Below are 25,013 nucleotides of genomic sequence, written 5' to 3'. Positions count from 1 at the left end.
ATAAAAGCTAAAACCCAAGGCACCATTTCATAAAGACTAGAAATGTACAGTACAGCCTTTTTTTTTTTTTTTTTTTCTTTTTTCTTCTTCCCTCCTACAACATCAACTCGGTGACAGTGATAACAAAATAAAAGGGGTAAGGTGGAAAATAGAACTGCCTTCAGGGACTTACCTTTACATAAGCTTCTTGACAGGCTGATAGAGCTGGGGTTGTTCAGCCTGGAGAAGAGAAGGCTCTGGAGAGACCTCACTGCAGCCTTCCAGTACCTGAAGGGAGATTATAAAAAAGGAGAGAGATGGACTTTTGATATGAGCACGTAGTGACAGAACAAGGGGTAGTGGTTTTAGACTGAAAGAGGGCAGACTGAGATTAGATACAGGAAAAAATTCTTAATGGTAAGGGTGGAGAGGCAGTGGCACAGGTCGCCCAGAGAAACTGTGGACGTCCCATCCCTGGGAATGTTTCAAGGCCAGGTTGATGGGGCCCCGAGCAACCTGCTCTACTGAAAAGCGACCCTGCTTTCCGCAGGGGGTTCGAACTGGATGATCTTTAAGGTACCGTCCAATCCAAGCCATTCTAGAACCGAGCGGGCTAATCCCGACCTACAAACAGGAACGGGGTCGGGGAAGCGGCAGCGGGGCCTGGCCTGTTCATGGGCGGGACCGCCGCGAGCAGCATTGGCCGCGGTGAAAGAACTACAGCTCCCGTCGTGCCCCGCGGGCAGCGCTGTGGAACAAGCTCCCCGCTGATTTGCTGTGCTTTCCCCTGCTCTCACCAATCAGACGCACAGCTAACGGGGGACGCTGTCCACGCGCGTGAGGCGGGCTGGCCGCGTCCGGGCAGCGATGGAGCCGGACCGGGGAGAAGTGAGCGGGACGGGACGGGACGGGACGGTGGTTCTGCTGGGGCCCGGGCTGGGATGCTCCTGGGGGCGACGGTGGGTCCGTCTGATTCCGGCGGGATGGGCCCCTGCGTCCCCCTCAACTTCCTGAGGAGGCTTCGGGTGATGCTGCCCTTGCTTGGCAGCTCTGGGCACTTGTAGCGTTTTCACAAGTTTCACTCACCTGTTGTCCTGTTGTGGAAGACAGTGGTGCTCACATCCTACGAGCTGGTGTAAGGTGCACCCACACAGGGATTAGAAGGCGATGAAAATATTTCGTTTTTAGAGGAGTTCAGGCCTTTCGGATGTCAGGAATGCTGTCTGAGGACGTGGATCCGCAGTAGAGCAGCTCTTTGTTCAGGGAGCAACCTTGGGTCTGTTTGTGTGAAAGCCGGGGAGGATGCGGGGAGATAGCAGTGAGTGAAGTCTGATCTCCCTGTCCACGACTCTATAATGATAACCAGAAGCCAGGGATCAGAAGGAATTTAGCACTGGAAGGTGATGGGCTTGCTGCTGATCTTTTGTTGTTGCCCACTTGGAGGAACAATTGTATCCTGCTTCATGTAGCTGTTTGTATCTGCCTTTCTGTTCCATCACTTCCTGTACTGATGGTGACTTCTTGCTGCTCCTTCATGAGTTGGTAACACCTTTTCCCAGCTTCTTTTGTGCTTTTTGGAGCCTGGTTCAAGATTGTTCTAGTCTGAGACACGCTGTTTTTCTGTGCTCTTTCTTCAGTCTCTTCCTCACAGCTCTCCTGCTGTAACAGCAAGTACAAAGAGCTAGTGAAGATGTTTAGCTGTGGAGGCATCTGGTTTTATGCAAGAACTTATAGCAAACGTTCTGCTATCCTGCAGGTGTAGTTTCTGAACCAAGGTCAGCTATGGACTGCTGACTATGCCTCTGCTGACTTCCAGGATGTGCTGGTCTTGTGAGCTGTGGTGGCAGGAATGTTCAGCTTGTGCCTCGTTCTGGAAGCCTGTGCTTGCTTTATTGTGGTTGTGTCTGTACTGTGGTGCTGTGCAACTATGTTGAGAGGAAAATTGCCTGGAAGGACACAATCTCATCTGTCCTTCATCAGCATGGGCAGTGCTTTGCCCTGTATTTTTCCATGTTCCTCAAGCTGTTTTCTATCTAGCTACAACCCTGTGGCACTTTCCTCTTGGGAAGCAGAATGCAGCCTGTGGAATACCAGTAAAAGGACCTGTCTGGGGAAAGGCATTCAGTGTCCTGCCTTTGGGGTTGTTATGTGGACTCCTTGTTCACCCTGAGGTCACTCCCTGGACCAAGACGGCCTCCCACAGTAGCAAAGGCAGGTTTATTGCGCAGTGTGGTGTAAAATGTCTATTTTAAAGCAAACTGGCTCTTTTTGTAGTTGGTGTCTGCCTTCTGCCACAAAACTTCACCTTTGGAGCGGATGGAGGAGGAAGGCAATGATGATGAGGAGGATGATGAATTGGACATCTTTGGGGGTTATGACAGCCTCACGTGCTACAACAGCAGCATGGGTAGTGACAGCAGCTCCTGTCTGGAGGAGTCTAGTGATGATGAGGTGGCAGACCGGGAAGCTGGAGAGCTTTCGACCTCTCTGATGCAGCAGCCATCCACAGGCCGGCTCACAGAAGACAGTGGCTCCGAGCCAGGTACTGCCTGTGCTGCCTGAAACATCTTCAGGGGCAGTGAAGGGTGTGTGGCTGTACCTTGGAGATGCTTTGGGAGCAGCTTTGGCTTCAGACTGCATTTTATGGGCTATGTGGGGGATCTGCTCTGTATAATGACAGTTAGCTGGTCTCAGCTTTGTCCTTGTAGTGCATTGACTCTGCCAAATGCTCACGTTTTTGGCCTTCCTTCTCCCAGCTGTGTGTGAAATGTGTGGAATCGTGGGCACCAGAGAGGCTTTCTTCTCCAAGACCAAACGTTTCTGTAGTGTCTCCTGCTCCAGGAGCTACTCCTCAAATTCCAAAAAGGCCAGCATCTTGGCCAGACTGCAGGTCAGTTAAAACCTTTCCATCTGTCTCTCAGGCTCCATTATGCTCGCAGGGTCTTGTCATGCTGGGGGACTTCAATCACCCCTATACCTGCAAAAAGTAGCATGACAAGTTGTAGGTAATCCAGGAGACTCCTGGAATGCATGGGAAGTAATTTCTTAAGCCAGGGAATAGACAGCTGTAGCACAGGGAATGCAACAGTAGATATGATGGTCAGCAAAGTGAGTGAACTAATTGGGGATGTCAGTACTGGAGGCAGTGGCTCCAGCTGCAGTGGTCATGCATTGCTGGAATTTTCAATCTTGAGGAATATAGGTCAGCTAAGGAGTAAAGTCACATTCCTGAACTTCAGGAAGGCAGACTTCCAGCTCTTCAGGGAGATTTTATAATTTTGTGAGCTCTTCTGGGGATGGAGCAGGATGTGTCTGTATGTAGAGGTAGGTGATTGCTCTGTAATTAAATATCAGACTGACATTCCCAGTGGCTTCTTCCTGCCTGAAGTCCCCAGAAAAGACATGACAGCTTAAAGGTGGTGTTCCCTAAAGCTAAGAAAGGGCACACTGATATTTTATTTGCTGTTTCTTGTTCCTGTGACCATTAATGAATATTAATAATCTGAAAATTGTCCCAAGGAAGAGCTGCATACCCAGTTGCAGGAGGTGATTTACTCTTCTGTGCCATTAATATTTCTAATGTTTGTTCTTTTGTAGGGGAAACCACCAACAAAGAAAGCTAAAGTTCTGCACAAGGCATCCTGGTCAGCCAAGATTGGGGCTTTCCTCCATTCGCAGGGCACGGGACAGCTCGCAGATGGGACACTGACAGGTCAGGATGGTGAGTGTAGGTGAGGTGTGAGGAGGTGCAGCTGCAGGAGTCACAGAAATGGGGACCCCTTGAGGGCTGTAAGCTCTGCAGTCCTCCTCCTCCTCCTTTCTGGTACACTGCTGTGTATGACGTGTATGCATCACTCTAACACAGGCTGGTAGAACACAGGGCACATCTTTTTTCCTCTTCCTGCCCATCCACTATTGTAGCTTCATCCTCACTTCTCGTATGACTTGACCTGAAGTGTAAGCTGTGTGGTCCCAGCACCCACGAGGTGCTGACTTCTGCTGGCAAAGGTGATTTAGAGGTCTCCTGCTTCTGCCAGCCGTTTGCTGCCCCGCTGCTCATGGGGAGTTATATTTGCCCCAAGCCACTCACTGATCAGCTTAAGCAATAAGGACTCACTGCAGCTGAAGGAGCAGCAACTTACTGTGTTAGGAAAAAGGGCAGTACTGGGGCATGGCAGCACCAGGTAGTGATCCCTGAGCAGACTGCTGCTGGAGCAGAGCTGTAGCCTTCAACCAGGAGTGACTGTGGGATTAATCTCTCAAATTAGTATCTCTGATTTTCTCAGCACCCTCTGGGAAAGCAAGTGCTGCTGATATGACCCTGCAGTGTTACTGCTGAGAGGCAAAGATGTGAAGTGGTTTAAATGTGAAAGGGTGCACTCTCCCTGGAGTGCTTTAGCCCTGGGCTGGACTTGACCCCTTTTATTGCCCTCTCTGCTCCCCCTTTTCCAGAAGCAAGTGACAGCAAATATTGATTAATAATATATTTTGCCTCCTGTGGGGATTAGTGACTATGCACTCACATAAGGTCTAGTTTCCCACCACAGAAAATGCAGTGGAATGTATAATCCCTGTGTGCTGTGTCCTAGTGCCTGGAGGCTGCAGGCTGTAGTCTAGAGGTAACTGATCTCTGTGCCTGTTCTGTGATCTCATCTGATTTTCTGCTCTCATGTCTGCTTGTAGCACTCGTCCTGGGCTTTGACTGGGGAAAGTACCTGCAGGAGCACGGCTACAAGGCAGCTCCTGTCAGTTGCTTCAAACATGTGAGTTTTACTTTGCTTTGTGTGACAGGGCACTCGGGGTGTGTCATATGCATGGGGCCCTGTGCTCCTGAGACAGGTGGTGAGCAGAGGCCCATCAGGGGCTTATTGAGACCCAGGTGATGCAAGGAAAGAAGTTAGGGTTTCTTGCAGCTGAGAATGGGAGTCTCACAGAGTCCAGGAATTTGGGGGGAAGGAAGCACAGGGGGACTTCATAGAAGCACCGCTGGTAGTGATGCTTGAGATTTTTAGCTTTTTATGTTTTTCATATATTTGTAGCTTTGGAGTGGAGATTGCTAAAGCATGGCTGTAGCTTCTAGTATTTTTCCAATTCTTCTTCCCTATGTTTAGGAACAGTAAGTCAACTTCATAAACATATTCAGAAATGTTGTAGTCTTATTCTAAGAAAAGAACCAACTACAAGAACATTGTTTTCCAACCAGAATATGAACCAGACATAATGAAAGAGGGGCAAAAGAAACCTCTGGACTGCTTCCAGTGGGTCAGAACCCCAGGAATTATTACCTAACCAACTAATGTTATAACTTGACAGTAGATGATAAGTATACTAATTGACTAACTTTATAAAAATTGTAGAGTTATTATACCGCATGTGATTTTTGTCATGTGTCACCTGAAAGCTTTTGTAGAGGCTTGCTTTTGTATTCACTCTAACATTGTTGGAAAGATCTATTTTCTAGGCATCAGTAGCGATGTCTCGGTGCTGACTGGGAACAGAATTAGTTCTGACTGAGGATGATAGTGGGAAGCTAATTTTGCAGTTTGTATGGCTGAGTATAGCCCAGGGTCATGTGCAGAGAGGAATTCAGTTTATGTGAGCCTGGCAGTGACTGCCCCTCCAGCATGTCCAATTTTTATAAGACTTGTTATGTTCCTTTTGAGTTGTGGTCTGATAATAGTGACAACATTTCCTTTTTCTTAAGTCTAGGTCAGGCAGATATGGCATTTTTATTGATTGTTAAGTGTTTTTATGCTATAAAGGAATGTTGGCTGCTACTTTGGAATAATAGGACATCTGGTAGTGAAACAGTCAAGTATTGCTGTATGGTATTCTGCCTTTTGGGATCATCAGTGTACATCCCAATGAGATGTTTGGGACAGTTAACTGTATTTCAAGATGTTGGCAGAACTAGGAGAGGTAAGGCATGCAAGCCTGTATCTAAGGTGAAAGTGTAGCTGCCTGAGACATGTCTCTGAAAGCTAGAAGGGCCTGAAGCCTGCTCTGATTCCCACATCCCTCTCCCAACATGGCTGCCTCAATCTTTCAGGTGCCGCTCTTCGATCAGTGGGATGATGTGGTGAAAGGTATGAAAGTGGAAGTGCTGAACAGTGATGCTGTGCTCCCCAGCCGTGTGTACTGGATTGCATCTGTCATCCAAATTGTAGGTAAGTCTCCAAAGTAATCTTTGACAGCTGGGCACATCTAAGCTCTGAGGGAAGCTTTAGAGAGCTAAGGGTAGCTGGTCAAGCAAAACAGCAGCTCTTTGGACTCTACAACTGCTGAGAGATTTTGGAGCAGGAAATACCATGATGCAAGAGTGAGAGGAAACCAGCATGTGATTCCTCTTCTGGTTGCTGGGCAATTTACTGGAATAGTTGCTCGAGAAGCTCTGGTAACCTATGTGGAGCTCTGAAGGCCATACTGTGGGTACTAAACCTATGGTGCCAAATTCTTGACCTCTAATGACTTTGGTGTCTCCTCTGTCCTGGCAGGATACAGGGCCCTTCTGCGGTATGAGGGCTTTGAGAACGATGCTGGTCATGACTTCTGGTGCAATTTGGGCACAGTGGATATTCACCCCATTGGCTGGTGTGCCATCAACAGCAAAATCCTGGTACCACCACAAAGTGAGTGTGGGGCAAGAGAGGTCAGCATGTGCCTGGGCATGGAGAAGCTTTGGTTTATGCCTAGCACAGGGGAGCAGGTGCTGCATGTAGGACTGCAGCTCCATTTGTTACCATTAGCAGTTTGAGTTTGGAAAGCTGGAGACTGCTTGGACTGCTCCCTCTGCATCCCCCTGTCATGGACCTGTGGATGCTGCATGCAGAGCTGATGTCAGACCTGTGGGGGCTAATGCAGGTGGCTTTTCCTCCTTCTAACCCACATGGTGGCTGAACTTGAACTTCGGGGGAGCTTTTTCATCCTATATCCTGTGCGGTGTCTCTAGTAAGTGCAGTGGCTCCAGTCCCTGCACAGCTAGCAGTTCAGAGAGGGATGCCAGTTTAGTGGAATAGTGACAAGCTGAGATTTGCTTGATATGGCTCATGTGTTTTTGCTGTATTACCACTTCCTCATCTAGATTAGTGGAGTTGAATGTCTGCTTGGCCCAGTTCATTCTGTAATGGTGATCCTTTCAGCCAGATGTGAGGGCAAGCTGGCAAAACAGAGTACAGAATCTGAGTGTGAAGAAGGCCTTTTAGTGCTAATGGGCTGTCAGAGAGATGAAAGGTGTGGTGCGGTAATTATTTTGGTCATAAAGATGGACTTTTTCCCTGCCCATATGTAGCTATCCATGCCAAGTACACTGACTGGAGAAGTTACCTCATGAAAAAGCTGGTGGGAGCTAGGACCATCCCAGTGGATTTCCACATGAAGGTAAATGTGGGAGGCTGTCATTTTGCGTGGGGGAAATGAAGCTGAAGTCAAGACATATGCTCAACATGTCTCTTCTGGTTCTGATCTGTGCAACTTTTGTGTGTCTTGAAACCTGGGCAGGGCAGGGGCAATGAGTGCTTCCACATGCTTCTAAGATACTTGTCATGATGCTGTGAGTAATGGATGGCACAGCCTCCATGCCCTCTCAACACAACAGTGTCTGCTTTGGGTCACAGGCAGGCTTTAAAAGCTGTTGTCACACGGTCTGCTGGGAAGTACTGGGGGATGAGGTTTGACATTTTGCTCAAGGGAGAGGCCAGTGCAGCTGCAACCTGGCCTTTCTCTGCCCTGTTTGAGTGCCAGGGAATAGCTCTTAGAGTCAAAAAACTTTGCCTTCAGTGTGGGTAGAAAAGCAGCCTGCAGGGAGTGAGAAGGGCACAGGCTTCCTTTAAGTGCCATGGCCTTGGCATCTTTATAGTTCTCATGATTGTTTTTGTCTAGCCTGCACTGAGATTAGACCTTGTTAAAGGGAAGAGGGTCTTCAGTGGCTAGGAGCTTTGGAAAGATAAGGAAGACAATCCCAGAGACAGCAGGCAGGAAGGCAGAGGATAGATTGTTCTGTGTGCAAGGTACGTGATGACACTGAGCTGGAGATCTGCATGCAGTTAGTGCTTCCCATGTTGCTTCTCAGAAGGATAAGAGGTTGTTTATATCTGCTTGTTCCTGCGCCTCAGCTTGTAGCTGGAAGAGAAGTGGTGGAGGGAAACAGACATTGCTTTTGTCTTTCTCCCCTCAGTATCTCTATTCCCACCTAATAAACAGGAGGTAGAAGGGGAAGATCTCGGCTTAAAAGTTCTTCTGGATTCAGGTGTAGGCTGGTTTGGGTATCTGTTTTGTGTTTCCTAGTTGCTGTACAGCATCTTGGGATCTCAGTTCCAAAATGTCAGGGTTTCTATAAACACCATTGGGTATTTGTGGATGAATAGGACAGGGCTGTATGAGCAAACTGAAGATCTCAAAAAAAGTCAGAAAGCAGCCAGTGACACCACATGCCTGTGCCTTTGGGTCAGTCTGCAAAGTAACTGGTTTTGGATGTGGAGTTGACAGATAGATCATCACGTAGTTCAACCTATGATCAGAATAAAAAGGTGAAAATAAGAACCTAACCTCTTTTGAAGTCAACTAAAAATCTGTTGCCCTTTGGGAAGCTACACCTCCAACTAACTGCGCCCTCAAAACCCTTGTGATCTCTTTCATGGACTGCAAAAGGCACACACAATTCCTTATTTCTCATGAACAGAAGTTCTCACTGGGAACATTTACAGGTGGTGGTTGGGCATCGCTGCTGGGCTGGGCTGGGGGAGCTCTTGTGAGGCCTCATGACAAAAGGGAGATGCAGGGTGTGTGCCCAGCCACACTGTAATATCTGGGGCTGCGAGCTACCTGTTCCAGCAATGAACCAACTCCTATGCATGCCTTCCTAGTCAGCTTTGGACACTACCAGGGTGCATGTCTGTGGGGAAAGCTGTTCTGTGGAGTGTTTATAGAACTGTGGTTGATCTCACGTCTGTTGATTGTTGCCAGATGGCGGAGAGCATGAAGTACCCGTTTCGGCAGGGCATGCGGGTTGAGGTGGTGGATAAGAACCACGTGTCCCAGACACGTATGGCAGTGGTGGACACAGTAATTGGGGGCAGGCTGAGACTCCTCTATGAGGACGGTGACAGTGATGATGACTTCTGGTGCCACATGTGGAGTCCCCTCATCCATCCTGTGGGCTGGTCACGGAGAGTGGGCCATGACATAAAGAAGACAGGTAAGGATCAGGCCACTGCAACCATCTTTTGATTTGCTGGGAACTGCCTGAACCCTGCTATTGACACCAGTCTTGGCATGCTGGGAGTGAAGCAGTTCCCTCAAGATCTAACAGGTGAAGTCTGCTTACTTTTGTGTCTGCTGGTTTTTTTATCTGGATAGATAAAAGCAGATCACAGATCAGAACAGGGGACTGTAGGGTTTCTTACCTGAAGCAGGCAGTCTGTCCCTTAGTGTGAGAATGCAGACCTTGCAACATGAGAGATGTTTATAGTCTTTTTGAGGAAATTCATACTGGCTTCTGTAACACTGAATGCCATAGGGTTGTGTTTTTCTGGAACTTACCAAGAGGAATTGTTGATCAGCTTACTCTGACAAAGTAAAAGACAAAGAAAAAAGCAAGACTTGAGCTCTACTGATCCTTTTAGTTGTGTCTCCATTCCTTACTGCCTCTCCCTGTTGATTACAGCTGCGTGTAGAGGTGTTATCAGTAGTGCTCAAGAAGTGGAGCCGTTTGCTTTTGAGCAAGCCCTTCATCACAGCCCATTTTATGAAAAGTGTAGAGGGATTGACCTGTTCTTTTTATTAAATGGTCTTATATGAGGGGGATTATAGCAGCTAAGCTCTCACAGGAAAATTAATAACCAGTCTGTTTTCTTACTGCAGTTGCTGCAGGTTCTTTACCTCTCTGTTTCTTCCATTCCTCACAGAAGAAAAACGTAATGACATGGCAAACCATCCCACCTTCCGGAAGATTTACTGTGATGCTGTCCCCTATCTGTTTAAGAAGGTAGGAGAAGTCTGCCTTTCTGTGGGGGTCACAAAGAAGGGAAGCAGTGATTGCGCTTCTTGCTTGGGCGTACATGCTGCTGTGGGGGTTGTTGAGGGTGGTCTTTCTTATAGCTAAAGGCAGTAAGGTATTTAGGGTGTCAAGGCTGTTGTTAAGCAGGAGCAGGTCAAACTAGAAAGCTGAAAGCAGTTGGGCTTGGCTCTCTGACTGACCAGAGGCATGGCAAGAGTTTTGTTGACACAAACATAGTGCTGGTTTGGCTGGCTTTTTGTGTTTCTTTCAATATTTTTGCTTTCCCATCCCACGTTGATCCAAGTGAAGAGTTTCTAATCCTATTTGTACTTGCTGTGCTTGGTGTCAGGATGGGACTGTCCCATACCCTGGCAGCACATGTTAAACAAGAGTCTCCCTTAGGTACGAGCTGTCTATTCTGAAGGTGGATGGTTTGAGCGAGGCATGAAACTGGAAGCCATTGACCCCCTGAACTTGGGCAACATCTGTGTGGCCACTGTATGCAAGGTAAGTTCAGTAAGCCTAAGGGAGTCTGCTGTGTTTTCTTGAGATAATACAGCTTCTCCTCAGATCTTTCCAAATTAACGAGACCAGGTAGGATTTTGCATGGGGGAGCAGAGAAGGCTGTCAAGAGAGGCAGACAACTGTTGTGTGGAGGGAACTGGAAGGTTACCCCACAGCTCTGACAATGTCCATGTGTACTTAAATGGACAGCATGAAGATGAGCATGCTTGGTCTGCCAGCTAGTGTCCAGTGTGTGTGATTGGCAACCACGCTCTTTCCACCCTCGGGCATTCAGTAGTGATCTGTTCTCCAGTTCTGAAAGAGCATAGAGAGGTCCCTGTGGAAAGAAGGGAAGAGTTGTGAAGTGACCTCCATGTGGGGAATAGCACAAGGAAGCTGAGGATGGGCGTGTCTCCATCAGTCTCTATTGTTGAGGTAGTTGTAAGCTCTACTCTTGGGCTAATGTTGAGAAGTAAATTTCTTGTCCAGATTTCCTCAGTGAAGTGTGTTGAATGTTGGAAGTATAGCATCCATCTGGGATTTTCCTGCTTCCTCAAGCTGTTTGCCCTCACAGCAAGCTGAAGACTTTGACACTTGGAGTTTAGGATGCTAGAGCTGTTTGTGTCTGTAAAATATTCCTTCAGCCTCTGCTTGGAAATGGCAGAGTTTGGGACAGGCATGCCTATTGCTTTTGCTAGACACCAATTATCACTGAGTGACAGGATGGGACAAGTCTTGTTGCTGTACGAAGTAGCAAATCCAAGGGTGGTGCTCCTGCCCTTCTACCCAGTAACAAATTCATGATCTGGCTGGTGTAGAGGTTTTTTGGGCTGTCAATAAAGTGTTTCTGGGGGAGAACAGAGCTCCTGACCATTTAGGGTTTTTCACATAGTCCTTTCACAGGGCTCTTAGTGTTGGTCCCGGTCCTGCAGAAATTGCTGTTTTGAGGATTAGCTTGTGTTGACTAACATATTAGATGTTACTGTATGTGGTTCTGAGCAGTGAAAAGGCACAGTAACATGGTGACTTTCTTACAAGAGCAAGAAAGAGCATTTATTCAAGGAAATCACGGATTTAAATAGTATACATCGTGCAAAACAATTTACAGACAGTTCATTGGACAGAGGAGGAGCACCCTTTTAAAAACACACTCCATGACATTAGTCATGTATGCTACCAGGTGTAATCTTTGCTTTGGATTCCTGTCCTTGAGAACCGTGACAGCAAAGCTCATCCAGCCTGGGAAAAATCCTGGCTGGATTCTCCTAGGCCTCAGACAGTTGCCCACAAGGAGAAGCTTGGGTCATGTAACATTGCATTTTACTGTCTAGTGGCAATTGCAATCAATATGCAGGGACTCTAGAGAGAATCTTTTGTGAGGAGGAGAGGCTTTAGAGCAACTAGAGCTCTACACTCATGCCTTCACTCCCATCCCAGGTTCTCTTGGATGGGTATCTCATGATCAGCATTGATGGAGCAACGTCTGATGATGGCTCTGACTGGTTCTGCTATCATGCCTCCTCACATGCCATCTTCCCTCCCAACTTTTGTAAGAGGAACAACATTGAATTGACCCCTCCAAAAGGTGAGATTTGGACTCTGCCCTGTGGTAAAAACCTGCATCCAGAATCTGATGGTTGTTGCATTTCTGAGAGGCGTCAGGTTCAGATGAATCAAAACAAGGTCCCAATCTGCTTGTTTTTTGGGGAGACAGGGCTAGTTCAGAGACCCAGGTTGTTTGAGCTCTGCCCATATACCAAGTCTTGGTTAGCTCCTGGCAGATCAGTGGGAGAGGTGTATGATCCCCAAACTGAACAGAATAAAAGCTTTTAAAGAACAAGGAGGGTGGGAAGGGTAGAGCCATTGCTGCAGGAGTCAGTGCTAAAGTGTCCAGAGTCATCTGTATTCTTTTCTCCATTAATAGATCTGATGTGCATTTATTTCTTCAAACTCCTAAGAGACTATCACCCTGGGAGTGTTTTTGTTGCCTCATCTTGCCGTACCCAACAATACTCTAAATTTCTGTGATGCAACATTTTTGTGCAGTGCTGTTCCATCTTCCTTTGATGTTCCTGCTGCTGGGAGAAAGAAAGATTGGCCTTAGTGGTGTGTTTTGAACATACTGCTTCCTACTTGCTACTTGTCCTCCCCTTTCTCTGTGATCTGGGTCCATGGCTGACACAAATGCTCAGAGCTGCAACTTGCACTTTTCTGTATTTGCCTGCTGGAGAGGGGTGCTGGACTCCTATGGAATCGATGCACTAGGATTATGTCCAAGATCAGGCTGTATGTGCTGGTTTTCTGACCTACTCTGCAACCAGTTGTTATGCCTCCTCCTGCCTACTCTGCCTTTTGTCCCATTTAGTCTACCCAGTGATTGCCTTTTTACCTTTTAGTGTTTCTTCCTTCTGCAGGGCATGATGCAAAGACATTCAACTGGGAACGTTACCTGGAAGAGACCAAATCAAAACCTGCTCCATCACGTCTCTTCAACACAGTGAGTACTGCCAGGAAGAAATGACGTGTTGTGATGCTTGGAGTAAGCAAGGAAGAGTGCAGCAGCTCTGGCTGTCACAAGATCACTGAGATGGAAGTGACTTCTTGTCCAACATCCCTGCTACAGCAGAGTCACCTGTAGTAGATTGCTCAGGACCATGTCCAGATGGATGGAGACTCTACCACCATGTGGGCAACCCGTGCCCCTGCTCATTGGCACTCATGGTAGAACGTGTCTCGTGATGTTCACAAGGAAACTTCTGTGTTTTAGTTTGTGCCTATTAACTCTGGTCTAGGCACTGGGCACCACTGAGAGGAATCTGGCTCCATCTTTGCACCCTCATTTTGGGCATTTATACACATATATGAGGTATCTTTGAGTCTTTTCTTCTCCAGGATGAACAGTCACAACTCTCTAAGCCTTTTCTCATAGAAAGGATGCTCCAGTTCCCTCATCATTTTCCTGAGCCTCTGCTGGACTCTCTCCAATATGTCCACATCTTTCTTGTACTGGGAAACAATGCAGGTGTGGCCTCATCAGTGCCAAGCAGAGGGGAAGGGTCACTTCCATTGGTCTGCTGAGAGCAGCTTACCATTAGCCTTCTTTGTCCCAAGGGCATATCCCTGACCCATGTTCAACTTCATGTCTACTGGGATTCCAAGGCCATTTTCTGCCACACTGTTTTCCAGTCAGTCTGCCCCCAGCTTGTGCTGGTGCCTGGGGTTCTTCCTCTGCAGATATGGGATTCTACCATTTCTCCAGCTTGTCAAGGTGCCTCTGGAGGGCAGCACAACCATCTAGTATGTTGTCTCTCCTCCCAGTTTTCTACCAGAAGCAAGCTTGCTTGGTTTGATATGACACTCTGACATGTCATCCAGAGAGTTAATGAAGATGTTGAATAGGATTGGATCCAGTAATGACCCCTAGGGTACACTGCTAATTACTAGTCTCCAACTAGACTTCATGCCACTAATAACCATCCTATGGGCTCAGTCACTCAGCCAGTTTTCGGGCTATCTTGCTGTGTCTGCTCCAACGTGTATAGTTCAATCATCTTCTCTATGAGATTCTTATGGCAGACAGTGTCAAAAGCCTTCCTGAAGTCAGGATAGACAATATGCAGTATATGCAATATATGCAGTCTCTATTGGCCTGCAGTTTCCTGACTGTCAGCACTTTAAAGAGAGCTCAAAGGCCCAGCAGTATGTGCTCCCCAAGTTGGGACATCAGTGTCTTGCCTTTGTGGGTCCCTCTGAGTGTCACTTGTGATTCTCTAGTATTTCTGTGAGCTCCAGGCTCCTGGTGAGCTCTGCATTGCTCATTGCCTGTGGATGCGTGGCTGGCATGTTGGGTGGAGGATGGGAGCTGTTTTACATCAACAAAACTGCTGCAGCACCTGGGCCTATGCTGGTCTTTCTGATTTCCCAGGGATATGTCAGGTAATTGTCTGACTGTGTGTTCCTGAGCTGCTGCTCCCCACACATCAGGATCTTGCTTCTAAAGGCTGGGCTGAGATTGACCAAGGACACAGCTGGCCTTGGATCTGTGGGCTTGTTGTCTGTCTGCTTGCTTTAGGCTGGAGGCCAGCCTGTGTGAGAGCGATGTTGGTCAATATGGGTTTGGACTGAGTGCAATGGCCTTGGCTTTTCTTTATTCACATTTTCATTTTTTCTGCACCCAGGACTGTCCAAACCATGGCTTCAAGGCAGGCATGAAGGTGGAGGCAGTGGACTTGATGGAACCCCGGCTCATCTGTGTGGCCACGGTGAAGCGTGTAGTCCAACGTCTCCTTAGCATCCATTTTGATGGCTGGGACAATGAGTATGACCAGTGGGTGGACTGCGAGTCTCCAGACATTTATCCTGTGGGATGGTGTGAGCTGACAGGCTACCAGCTTCAACCACCAGTGGTTCCAGGTGACTAAAGATTTTACTGTGAATTTTAATGCTAGAGATAAAGATTTCCTTCCTTTTGCTGTGTGAATGGCTTCTTTGAGTTTTGGGCCTTGTAGGGAGAAGCAAATGGCCTCCTTGATTTACACTGGCTGCCATAAATTTTCCTCTGTTGCCACATTTTAGCAGCTGGCAGAGGGAGGAGCCTGATGGGGAGAAAACAGCCTGAGTTCTGAGATTGGCTCTGTTCCCCCACACCAACAGAGAATTAATTGTTCCTGAGGAAGTTGGCTAGAGTTCCAGGTGGTCCTATCCCTGCACAGCTCCCTTTTATAAAGCATCTCTATAACCTTAGCCAGATAGCTGCAGGAGCTCACCCCATGCTCCCTTTTTTCATCAACTCTCTGGCTCTGTCTGTAAAAGGTAAGAGCATCCTCTCAAGAGTTCATTCCTTCCCTTGTCACAGGGAGGCCACTGCCTCACCTTTGCAGATGTTTTCCTTCTTGTCCCAGACTATGAATCTTGTTTCTTTACTGCCCCTACCAAGTCTGTACTGGGCCTCTCTCCCCTGTGCTGCCCCAGCCTGCTGCCCTGGGACCTCACCTGGAAACACAGAGAGCAACTACCCTAGAGTCTTGCTTTCCTCTCAGCAGGTTGTCTTGGGAAGAGGGCTTTGGCTTGGGGGGACGGGTATATCTGTTTCTCGCTTATGTCACTTCATCCCAGTTACCTACTGGTTATGGGACTTGGCTTTCGTTTCCCTCTCGTCTCCATGACAGAGCCCACAACTGCAGCGAAGGCCAAGGAGGTGCCCAAGAAGAAGAAGAAACCCTATGGAAAGAAGAGTGAGTGATGTTTGATCAGTGCCCTCCCGCTCGCTCGCAGGCTGGGCCCAGTTAGAGGAACCCTGTCCATGTCCCATCAGAGCAGGAGAGAGAGGCCTTGTGTTGCTGTGGATGCCCTCAGTTGGCTGTGGGTTTGCCTACACAGCTTCATCTTTCTTACCTGCCCTGTTACGTAAAGAGCAGAGAGCTGTGTGTGGGAAGGATCTGTTTTGCAGTCTGTTTTCTGTTGGCCGAGGTACATATGGCACTTGCTTCCAGGTGTGAGATTGTGCTGCTTTCCCTACTGTGTCCATGGTTAGAGGGAGATGTTTGCTGCCGCTGGAGGGTAGCTGGAGAGCAACTCTGCTTTGTGCTGAGGGAAAGAAGGCGTTAAGATGGCTGAAGAGGCCAGGAAAAACCATTTTATTGTTTCATCTTGTCATTGTTGTTGTCATTATTAGAGCAGCTGTGGCAAATCATGTAGGCAGACAAAATTTCTTCCTGGGAAGTGGAGGGAAATTGAAAGAATATAAAGATTTTAAACCTAAATAAAAAGGTCAGCTAAAAACCAGAACATTACAGTTACAACATCTGCGCCTTGCAGCAAATAATGCTCATTGCCTAGGACTAGACCCAGACAGGTAAGCAGAGCTGACTCCACACTGATTCCAAGAGGACCTGCTCCTTGGAAGTTAAACACATGCTGAAGGGCCTTGCCTTTAATGAAGGAGAGCATGAAGGAGCATATTTTGAGATGATGACTAGAATTTTTCTCCAGTAGGCAATTTCTGTTGCCTAACCAGTTGGCAGCTAATGACCACGTAGCTTTCTGTTCGGTTGTGCTGGTCTCTGGCCTGTGGTTTCTCGGAGGAGCAGGGTTGCTGATTTTTCAGGGGAAGAGAAACACACTTTTGCTCACACTCTGTTATCTCTCTTTGTTAAGGAAAAAAGTTACCTGCCAAAGCCCGCAGTGTCAAGCAGACTGTCAAGAAGCCTTCTGCCACGAATTCAAAACGAGAAGCAAAAGCTACCAGCCAGGCTTTGCCAGAACCAGCACCTGATGAGAGTAAGGGAATGAGTTACTCTACCCTGCTGCCACATCCACCTTTCCCTGTACACCCTCTTGGTCACTAAGTCATGGATGCCTCCACAGGCAGGAAAAGGCAGCAGCATGTCAAATATCCTTCCCTACTCCTCCAGAGAGATTCCAAAGAGTAGAAAACATTTGCTTTCCCTGGAAGGGTTTGCCTCCCGAGAAGGTTTGGTGAGACCAGTAGTGCTCAATATCTCAATGCTGCTAATGCCTGCTGAGGGCCTGGCTGCCCTGCTGAGCACTCTGGTTGTGTGAGGTCAGGGAGGAGAGACAAAGTGGGTGTGTCGGAGGTGGCTGTCACATCCCAATCCCCATAAGGGCTGTTGCAGCATGTGAACACAGTCTCTTGTGCTGTGGTGACCAGAAGAGCAGCTGGGTCACCTGCCAACCCTAGTGGGTAGGGGGAAGGAGGGTGGGTGAAGTGCCTCGTGCACATGGGGATTGGAGAGTCATGAAGGCCCCTTCTATTCATTTAAGCTGAACACAGGCAGATTGAAAATGGACCACACCTGCTTTTCCTCCCTTAGGAGCTGTTTTTGGGAGCCAGCAGCTGAATGCTGCCAGGGTTTAGTCCCATCCTGATTGCTGCTGTGACCATGGATAGATTTGCAGTGGCATGACAGGGCTGCCTATGGTGAAGGGACCCTCAGGAAGTGGACAGGCCCCAGGGCCTGTGGCATTTTGAGTACCTGCATTGACAGAGCTGATTTGGAGGTGCTGCAGACAATGCAAGTCAATATGGGTTGATTTTATGTACTTATTTTTCCCTCTCTCTGTCTGTCTCTTGCTAGTCATTGCTGTGCGGGTGAAAGAAGAAACCATTGATCCTTCAGATGCAGAATTTGGAGAGACAGAGCTTCCTGTTCCCATCAGCAGCATAAAGCAGGAAGACACAGACTGATTTGGAGCATTCCCTAGCTGCCCACAGCAGCTTCATCTTGTGGCTCTTTAGGGAAGGTCCTGGCAAAGGGAAATAGAGGACCAAAGAGACCTTCCTCTTTTAAAGCAGACCACCCTGCAGCATCATAACTCTGCTTTCCTGGTGTGCAAGGAAATTTCCCCCAGACTTGTAATATTAAGCCCTGGGAAACAGCAGAAAGACTGCAGGCATGCTGAGGAGCATGACTAGGGTGGCTTCTGTGGTTGTGCATGCCTGATTTTGAAGGCACCTTTTGGAGCAGGAGCTCGAAAGAGGGAAAGAGGCTGCTGGAGCACAAAAGGCCAGTTTGGGTTCTTGGCTGTGGCTGGAGGTGACAAGCTGCTGTCCAACATGAGTACAGGATTTATCAGGAAAGCAGCTGCCCCCATAGGACTTTGGTGCTATACTGTCTGGTCTATGGGCTGCAAACTCCAAGAAAATCAGGACAGGAAGAGTAGAAAGAGGTGAAGAAACAAAAAGAGATGATGATGCCTGCTGAAGAAGTGAGATCTTTTTTCATAGAATCATAGAATGGTTTGGGTTGGAAGAGGATCTTAAAGATCTCAAGATCCTCATCTAGTTTCAATACCCCTGCTGTGAGTAGTTTCAATACCCCAGCTGTGAGTAGGGACACCTTACACTAGACCAGGTTGCCCAGAGCCGCATCTGACCTGTCCTTGAATACTTCCAGGTATGAGGCATCCACAACTTCCCTGGGCAACCTGTTCCAGTGCCTCACCACCCTCACAATAAAGAATTTTTTCCTAACACGTAATCTAAAACTACTGTTTTTCAGTTTGAACCCATTCCTCCTTGTGCTGTCACTAGATGCTCTTGTAAATGGTCTTGTCCCATCTTGCCTGTATGTTCCCTTCAGGTAGCAGGAGACTGCAGTTAGGTTACCTTGAAGCCTTCTCTTTTCCAGAGTGAACAATCCCAATTCTGTCAGCATTTCCTCATAGGAGAGGTGCTCCATCCCTTTAATAATTTTGATGGCCTCCTCTGGACTTGCTCCAACAGGCCTTTATCCTTTTTGTGCAGAGGACCCCAGAGCTGGATGCAGCACTGCAGGGTGGGGTCTCACCAGAGCAGAGGGGGAGAATCCCCTCCCTCACCCTGCTGGCCATGCTGCTTTTGATGCTTTCACTCATCTCTTGATCCTTGATTAGCTTTCTGGGGTGTGAGTGCGCATTGCTGGGTCATATTCAGTCTCTCATCCACCTGTATCCCCAAGTCCTTGGCAGGACTGCCCTTGATCCCTTCATCCTCCAGCTAGTGTTGATACCAGGGGTTGCCCCAACGCAGGTGCAGCACCTTGCACTTGGTCTTGTTAAGCCTCCTGAGATTCCCATGTGCCCACTTTTGAGTCTGTTCAGATCCCTCTGGCTGGCATTCCGTCTTTCAGGTGAGTGAAGAGCACCACTCAGCTTGGTGTTACCTGCAAACTTGCTGAGAGTGCACTTGATCCCTTTGTCTGTGTCATAAATGAAGACATTAAATAACACTGGTCCCAGTACAGAACCCTGAGGGACACCACTGCTCAGTGATGCTCACTGGGACTGAGCTGTTGACCACTACCCGCGAAGGCAACCATCCAGCCAGTTCCTAATCCACCAAACAGTCCACCCATGGAATCCATCACAGTTTGGAGGGAATAGTTGTGGGGGGCTGTGTCAAAAGCTTTACAGAAGTCCACCTGGCTCAAGAAGCTATCCTTCATGCTTTGCAGGAGTCTCCTGGGTTGTCTGCAGTTTGCCTTAGTATTGTTTGCCTTTCTCAGTACATATGAAGGTGGCCAAAGTCCTTCCAACAGGACTGGAGCGTGTGAGCACGATGCCCCCTGTAACTGGGGCAAGAAGGCTTTGTCAATAGGCTCCCCTTGGTCAGGCAGCTGTAGCAGACCCCAGCCACAAAGTTGCTTTTGGTGCCTCAGGGTCTGATTTTTACCCAGGCTTGGAACCTGCTCATGGCTCTTCTTCAGAGACAGCTCTTCACACTTGCTGCACCTCTTGATGTAGAGGGCAATTCCTCCACCTCTCCCTCCTTTCTGTCTCTTCTGCACAGCTCATAGCCATTGATAGTCACACTCCAGTCACACAATTTGTGCCACCAAGTTTCAGTAACGGCAACAGGATCATAATTTTCCATCAGCCGGGTGGCTCCCAGCTCCTTGTTGTTGCCCATGCTGCATGCATTGGTGTAAAGGCACCTTGGCCAGGCTGTTGGCTGCATCACCTTCCTAGAGGAACAGCCCTTAATTCCTTTGAGATATTTCCCTGCTCTATCCCTCTTGGCTTCTGTTACCTCAGGAGTCCCTGGATCACCTCTGTAAGACTCCAAGCGTGCTGCCCTGTGTCTGCTACCTCTTCAAGTCGCCTGCAGAGAGACTTGTTAGCACCCTGTCCCTCTCACCTTTTCACACCATCCCACAGCTTGCCAGGGAAGAACCTGAAATTGTCCCCCTCTCATCTGGTTTAATCAAGCAATTGGATTACCCAAGAAGGAGTTTAGGAAGATTTACCTCTACCATAAACAACTTCAGTGGTAGCTCTTTGATGCTCTCCTTGAGGGACAGTCAAGAAACACCTTTCACTGCACTGATTGGTATAATCTACTCCCCAGAGGAAGTCATGGGACTTTGGACCTCAGCTGCACTGGATTCTTTTGTTTAAAGCCCATCTCACCAAATTAGGCAGGCTGCTTCCAAAAATTCTCTTACCCTTTATAGACAGGTAGATCCCATCCACCTAACATGTTACAATCATTAAAGCACACCCACCCTAATATGTTACAATCATTAAAGCACACACTATTCTCACAGAAGCCAAAACCTTCTCCGTGGGATCAGCCTCATGTGCACTATGTGTCTGCTTCTGTCATTTCTTGCTTTTGAACCAAAAACTGCAGAGGACTTGGACCATGGTTTGAGTTTTTAATTATTTTAACAGTTGTACTGTAAATTTAATCTACAATCTGTACCCTAAAGCCCTGTGACCAACTTCGGGAAGAGGCCCAAGGCTTGCCTATTGCTTTCCAGGCCACCAAAATGCAGTTAGTCAAAACATATCTTTACCTATAAATTTATCTTTTGAAGCCTTTTCAATTTAAACAAACTTCATAGGTCCCAACCTATGCAGTCATGTGGAATAGGTTGAGCACATTCCTTATCATGGGATCACTTACGGATCACTGATCAAATTCTGCAGGAAATAAAAAGGCTTCCATGTGCATATGTTGTAATTCTGAGGAACTGCTGGGAAATAAGGCAATATTTTGAATAATAATTTTTAAGCTTTCTAGCATAAGATTTGTGCCAGTGCAGGACCTTACTGGATGGTGCTGCTTGCAGTCCCACTCAGGGCTCTTCTATGATTTTAGAAGCTGTGAAAGTGCTCTCAAAAACAAAACCAAATTTGTGGATAGTAGCTTTTCCACATGGCTGGAGGAAGCTTTGGAAAGAAGTATTTGGCTTCATTGTTTGCATCACCAAAGTATGCTGCAGACTCTATGGAACGTACTTGTGTCCTGCAAAACCAAACCCTGCATCTTTGGCAAATCAGCATTGTTTTGGTGGCACCAGGCTCTCCTTTGCACTTGGGCAATATTCATGTTTCCATGGTGGGGACAAATCTATAAAAATTGCTCTAGGCAGACTGTAGGTATGGTCCTGTGTCCAGCACATTCCTACACACTTTAGGAAACCCTAAGCTCTGCTCTCACTGAAGCCTCTGGCTGGAGATTTTCCCCGACCTCTTTTTCTTGCTGGACTTGCTTGCAGCCTTAGTCTTGTTAGGATTGTTTTCCCCAGCCTTGCCTTGTCCCCAGCCAGGACAAGTTTGGAAAGTTGTGGAAAGCTTCACTTTCAGCCCCTTGGCTTCTGCAGGGGATCCACAGGTGGCCCCTACACGGAGGTTGAGTTTGCTGATCCACCTGGAAATGTGGCAGAAGATCAGGGAAAGGAATGAGGCAGGGCGAAAAGAAGGGCAAAAGTCTATGCCCATAAGTGAGGATCAAGTCAAAGTAAGGTCAGGTCACCGGGTGACCTCTGAATATTGAATATTTGCCCACCCCAGCTTGTGGCCTCTTTCTCTACACTGAGAAAGCCCAGGTAGCTTCCATCCTTGCACATAGATGTGTGCTACATCTCACCAACACTGGAGAAGACCAAAAATGTCCAGTGTGCTGTGAGCTTGTGCCTTCAGCATGGGAGGTGCAGCTACTCCCCCAGGCAGATCCCTGAGGCTGTTGCCCCCATCATGGCACTCACCTGCGCAGTGGAAGGAGCTGGCAGTCGCAGTGGAAAGGCACATCCTGCAGGTTGAGGATCTCCAACCCCGTGAAGTTGCTCATGTCAGGTATGTTACTCATTTTGTTGCTCTCCAGGTAGAGGCTTCTGATCTTGGGTCCGAGGCCAGTGAAGGCATGGGGGGAAATCTGCAATGGAAGAGGGGTAAGTGGGGTAAGTCAGGGGCATGCTGATCAAGGCAGGGGAGAGGATCTCTGACCCTGCACTTCTGATCATCCTGGGGGGCCTGACAACCTGTCCTGAACCTGGCAGCCGCATGGAAGAGCTGCTTTAAACAGACTGTGAATTAATTCAAGCAGTTTCAATCACATTTTTTAACTCATTAGACTCCTGTTCAGCCTTCTTAAAAAGAAGGTCACATGCAGGAGGTCTCAGAGTGATCCTGGGTGGCAGTTAAGATACAGTTTTTATGAGGGTGCTGATAACACCACTTCCTTGAGAGGATGGAAATATTCAGGATAATAGCAGTGAAGAGTCATGCAGGACAGCCTGTAATAAGAGAAAGATAAATCTGGCCAGAGCTGGGGGAAGGGAGTGATTTAGGGAATGATCTGTATCCCAATGAAATTGGGTGTTTAAGGACTGAAAGGAGTAAGTTTCTCCTAGGGGAGCCAGGAGCAAGGTTGAAGCGAGGCAATACTACAGCTGAGCCTGAAGAAATGTGGCTTCCCAGGCAGGCTATGGAACATCTCCTGAAGGCTTGGGAATTTCATGATCTCTGTTTGCATGCCCCTTTAGGGGCCACCAGCCCTGGGCAGCAGAACTTGTAATATGCCCTGTGGTGCCACTGCCCCTTAGGAGTCCCATAAAACACTCACCCACTCCAGGCCCATGTTGTCCAGGTAGAGGTGCTGCAGGCTGGAGGCCACTGGCAGGAAGACACTGTCCCCTATGTGCTTAATGGGGTTCCGGGACAGCTTCAACTCACTCAGGGCAGGCAGGCCCCACAGGGCTGCTGTGGGCACCTCCGATAGGAGGTTTCCTTCCAGCTGCAGCTTTTCCAGCATCCTGATGGGAGCCAGGGCAGCAGGGGCAATGTGCCTGATGGCATTCCCAGCTAGGTAGAGCCAGCGGAGCCCCCTGGCTCCAGCCAGGTCACCCTCTGCCAGTTCCCCAATGGCGTTGTGCTGCAGATGGAGGGAGATGAGGTTGGGCAGGAGCCGGAAGATGCCTGCAGGCACGCGGGTGAAGGCGTTGTGGTCCAGGTCGAGGTAGGCCAGCTGTGGGGCCCCTTCAAAGGCAGCAGCCGCCAGGGTGGAGAGGTGGTTGTCAGTGAGGTACAGGTAGACCAGGCTCTCAAGCCCCCGCAGTGCCCCAGGGTGCAGCACCCTGATGCTGCACCTCTGCAGGTGGAGTGACACCAGCTCCTTCAGGCCAGGGAAGGCATCTGGTGGCACAGTCCTGAAGGGGTTTCGGCGCAGGTCGAGAAGGCGGGTGTCCTCAGGGAAGTCCCGAGGGATCTCCTGCAGGTTCCTGTTCTCACAGGACCCATGATGGAAATCGGGGGAGCAGACACATCCCATGGGGCACTGCCTTTTGGTGGCTGCCCTTGGTTGCTCTGGTGGTGCCATGGGGCTTGGGGGTGGCCGGAGACGACTGCATCTCATCTCAGGGGACTTCAGGGAGTCAAGGGACCGGCCACGGAGGGTAGGGGGTGCAGCACAGGCACCCTCAGCATGCACCCGTGCCCTTGCCAGCCACTTGTGGAAGGGGCGCAGGAGGCAGGAGCAGAGCAGAGGGTTCCCATCCAGGCTGACCCTTACCAGCCCCACCACCCCAGCTAGGGGTGGCAGCCCCTGCAGCTGGTTTTCCCGGAGATCCAGAATACGGAGCTGGGGACTGCGGGCAAAGGCATCGGGTGCCACATCCTGGAGAGAGGCATGGTCCAGGAAGAGGTGCCTCAGCGAGGCCATAGCCAGGGCCTCCTCAGCCACGTAGGTGATGGGGTTGTGGCCCAGGTCTAGCCAAGTAGCCCCATCCAGCCTGGCCAGGGCCTCACCAGGCAGTGCCTGCAGCTCATTGTGGTCCAGGCTCAGCCTGCGCAGGGCAGGGAGAGCAGCAAAAGCCTCACTGCCCAGCACATGGAGGGCATTGTGGGACAGCCGGAGCCATCTAAGAACCTGCAGACCCTGGAAGACCATGTCTGGAAGGTAGACCAAAGCATTTGCCCTCAGGTCGAGGACGGTGAGGGACCCCAGATGGCCAAAAGCACCCGGCTGTATCTCCTCAATGCGATTCCCCTCCAAAATGAGCTGCTGGAGGGAGGAGAGCCCATCCAGGGACTCCTGGTAGAGGAGGGCTATGCCATTGGAGGCCAGGTTGAGGTAAACAAGTCTCCCCAGACCTCGGAAAGCTCCTTCCTCCAGCCTCTCCACCTTGCAGCGCTGCAGGTCTAAGTGTGTCAGGTAGGGGGTGGCAAGGAAGGCTCTGGCTGGGATGACCATGAAACTGTTGCCCCGAAGGTCTAGTTCTCTGGTGAGCTATCAATCACACAAATGAAACACTGAGTTACCCCAGGGCTGCCATACCTATCTTCTCTCCCCATCCCTCGACCTTTCTTCCTCTTCCCCACCTCTGGGATGGTGTCAGGGATGGCAGTCAGGCTCCCATTGAGACACAGGACATGGGCACGGAGGTTATCGCAGACACAGGGTGCAGGGCAGCGGGCAGCAGCTGTTGCCCTCAGGGCCACTGCAAGCAGGAGGAGGACCCAGGATGGCCCCATGTTGGAGGGCACCTGTGACTGGGGGAGAGACAGCAGTAAGGCCAGGAGAGAGGCCAGGCTCCCATGCATCCCCAAACAGCATCACCTGCTTGGCACCCCATGTGCCAAGAGAGCTGCTGCTGTCACCTAGTGAGATAGGTCACTGTCTTGCTCTCACACTATGATTTTGCAAGTTATGAATGAGGAAGAGTGGAAGAAAGAGAGGAATGAAAAGTGAAGGTCCCAGCTAGCAGGTCACTCACAAGGAGCAGGCTTGAAACAGACATCCACCCCACCCCTA

At 49.0% G+C, this 25,013-nt stretch overlaps 2 protein-coding genes across 7 annotated transcripts; one reads left to right on the top strand and one right to left on the bottom strand.

Moving 5' to 3' along the window:
- Window positions 1–97: 97 nt before the first annotated feature.
- On the top strand, window positions 98–18,415 carry L3MBTL2 (L3MBTL histone methyl-lysine binding protein 2). Of its 6 annotated transcripts, none has more exons than XM_033057840.1 (18): window positions 785–867; window positions 1,617–1,735; window positions 2,254–2,521; window positions 2,736–2,869; window positions 3,577–3,691; window positions 4,663–4,742; window positions 6,029–6,146; window positions 6,474–6,608; window positions 7,268–7,356; window positions 8,941–9,172; window positions 9,882–9,961; window positions 10,376–10,480; window positions 11,915–12,062; window positions 12,892–12,974; window positions 14,656–14,890; window positions 15,646–15,711; window positions 16,634–16,756; window positions 17,575–18,415. In XM_033057840.1, the coding sequence occupies exons 2-18, from the start codon at window positions 1,670–1,672 to the stop codon at window positions 17,682–17,684; spliced, it is 2,187 nt and encodes a 728-aa protein (XP_032913731.1). In that variant the 5' UTR covers window positions 785–867; window positions 1,617–1,669; the 3' UTR covers window positions 17,685–18,415. The 6 variants fall into 6 exon arrangements, with proteins under 6 accessions (XP_032913733.1, XP_032913731.1, XP_032913729.1 ...); XM_033057838.1 differs by having other exon boundaries at window positions 3,577–3,700; XM_033057842.2 differs by lacking the exons at window positions 785–867; window positions 1,617–1,735 and adding an exon at window positions 98–555 and having other exon boundaries at window positions 3,577–3,700.
- Window positions 18,416–18,431: 16 nt separating this feature from the next.
- CHADL (chondroadherin like) lies at window positions 18,432–24,802 on the bottom strand. Its single transcript, XM_033057646.2, is given in 5 exon segments — window positions 18,432–21,447; window positions 21,449–21,632; window positions 21,970–22,136; window positions 22,827–24,488; window positions 24,581–24,802. Coding segments are annotated over 5 exon segments (2,277 nt in total). The 3' UTR covers window positions 18,432–21,405.
- Between the last annotated feature and the right edge of the window lie 211 nt (window positions 24,803–25,013).

This window comes from Catharus ustulatus, chromosome 4 (assembly GCF_009819885.2).
Source record: "Catharus ustulatus isolate bCatUst1 chromosome 4, bCatUst1.pri.v2, whole genome shotgun sequence".
In the NCBI taxonomy this organism is placed as follows: Eukaryota; Metazoa; Chordata; class Aves; order Passeriformes; family Turdidae; genus Catharus; species Catharus ustulatus.
Note: the sequence above shows the minus strand (reverse complement) of the source record. Positions and strands in the feature narration are given on the sequence as shown.

Excerpts from the sequence above, each read along its gene's own strand:
- L3MBTL2 (XM_033057838.1), top strand. The coding sequence starts at position 1,670 with ATGTTTAGCTGTGGAGGCATCTGGTTTTATGCAAGAACTTATAGCAAA. Across the intron at positions 4,743-6,028 it reads CTGTCAGTTGCTTCAAACAT|GTGCCGCTCTTCGATCAGTG; the intron begins GTGAGTTTTACT and ends TCAATCTTTCAG. Across the intron at positions 16,757-17,574 it reads AGAACCAGCACCTGATGAGA|TCATTGCTGTGCGGGTGAAA; the intron begins GTAAGGGAATGA and ends GTCTCTTGCTAG.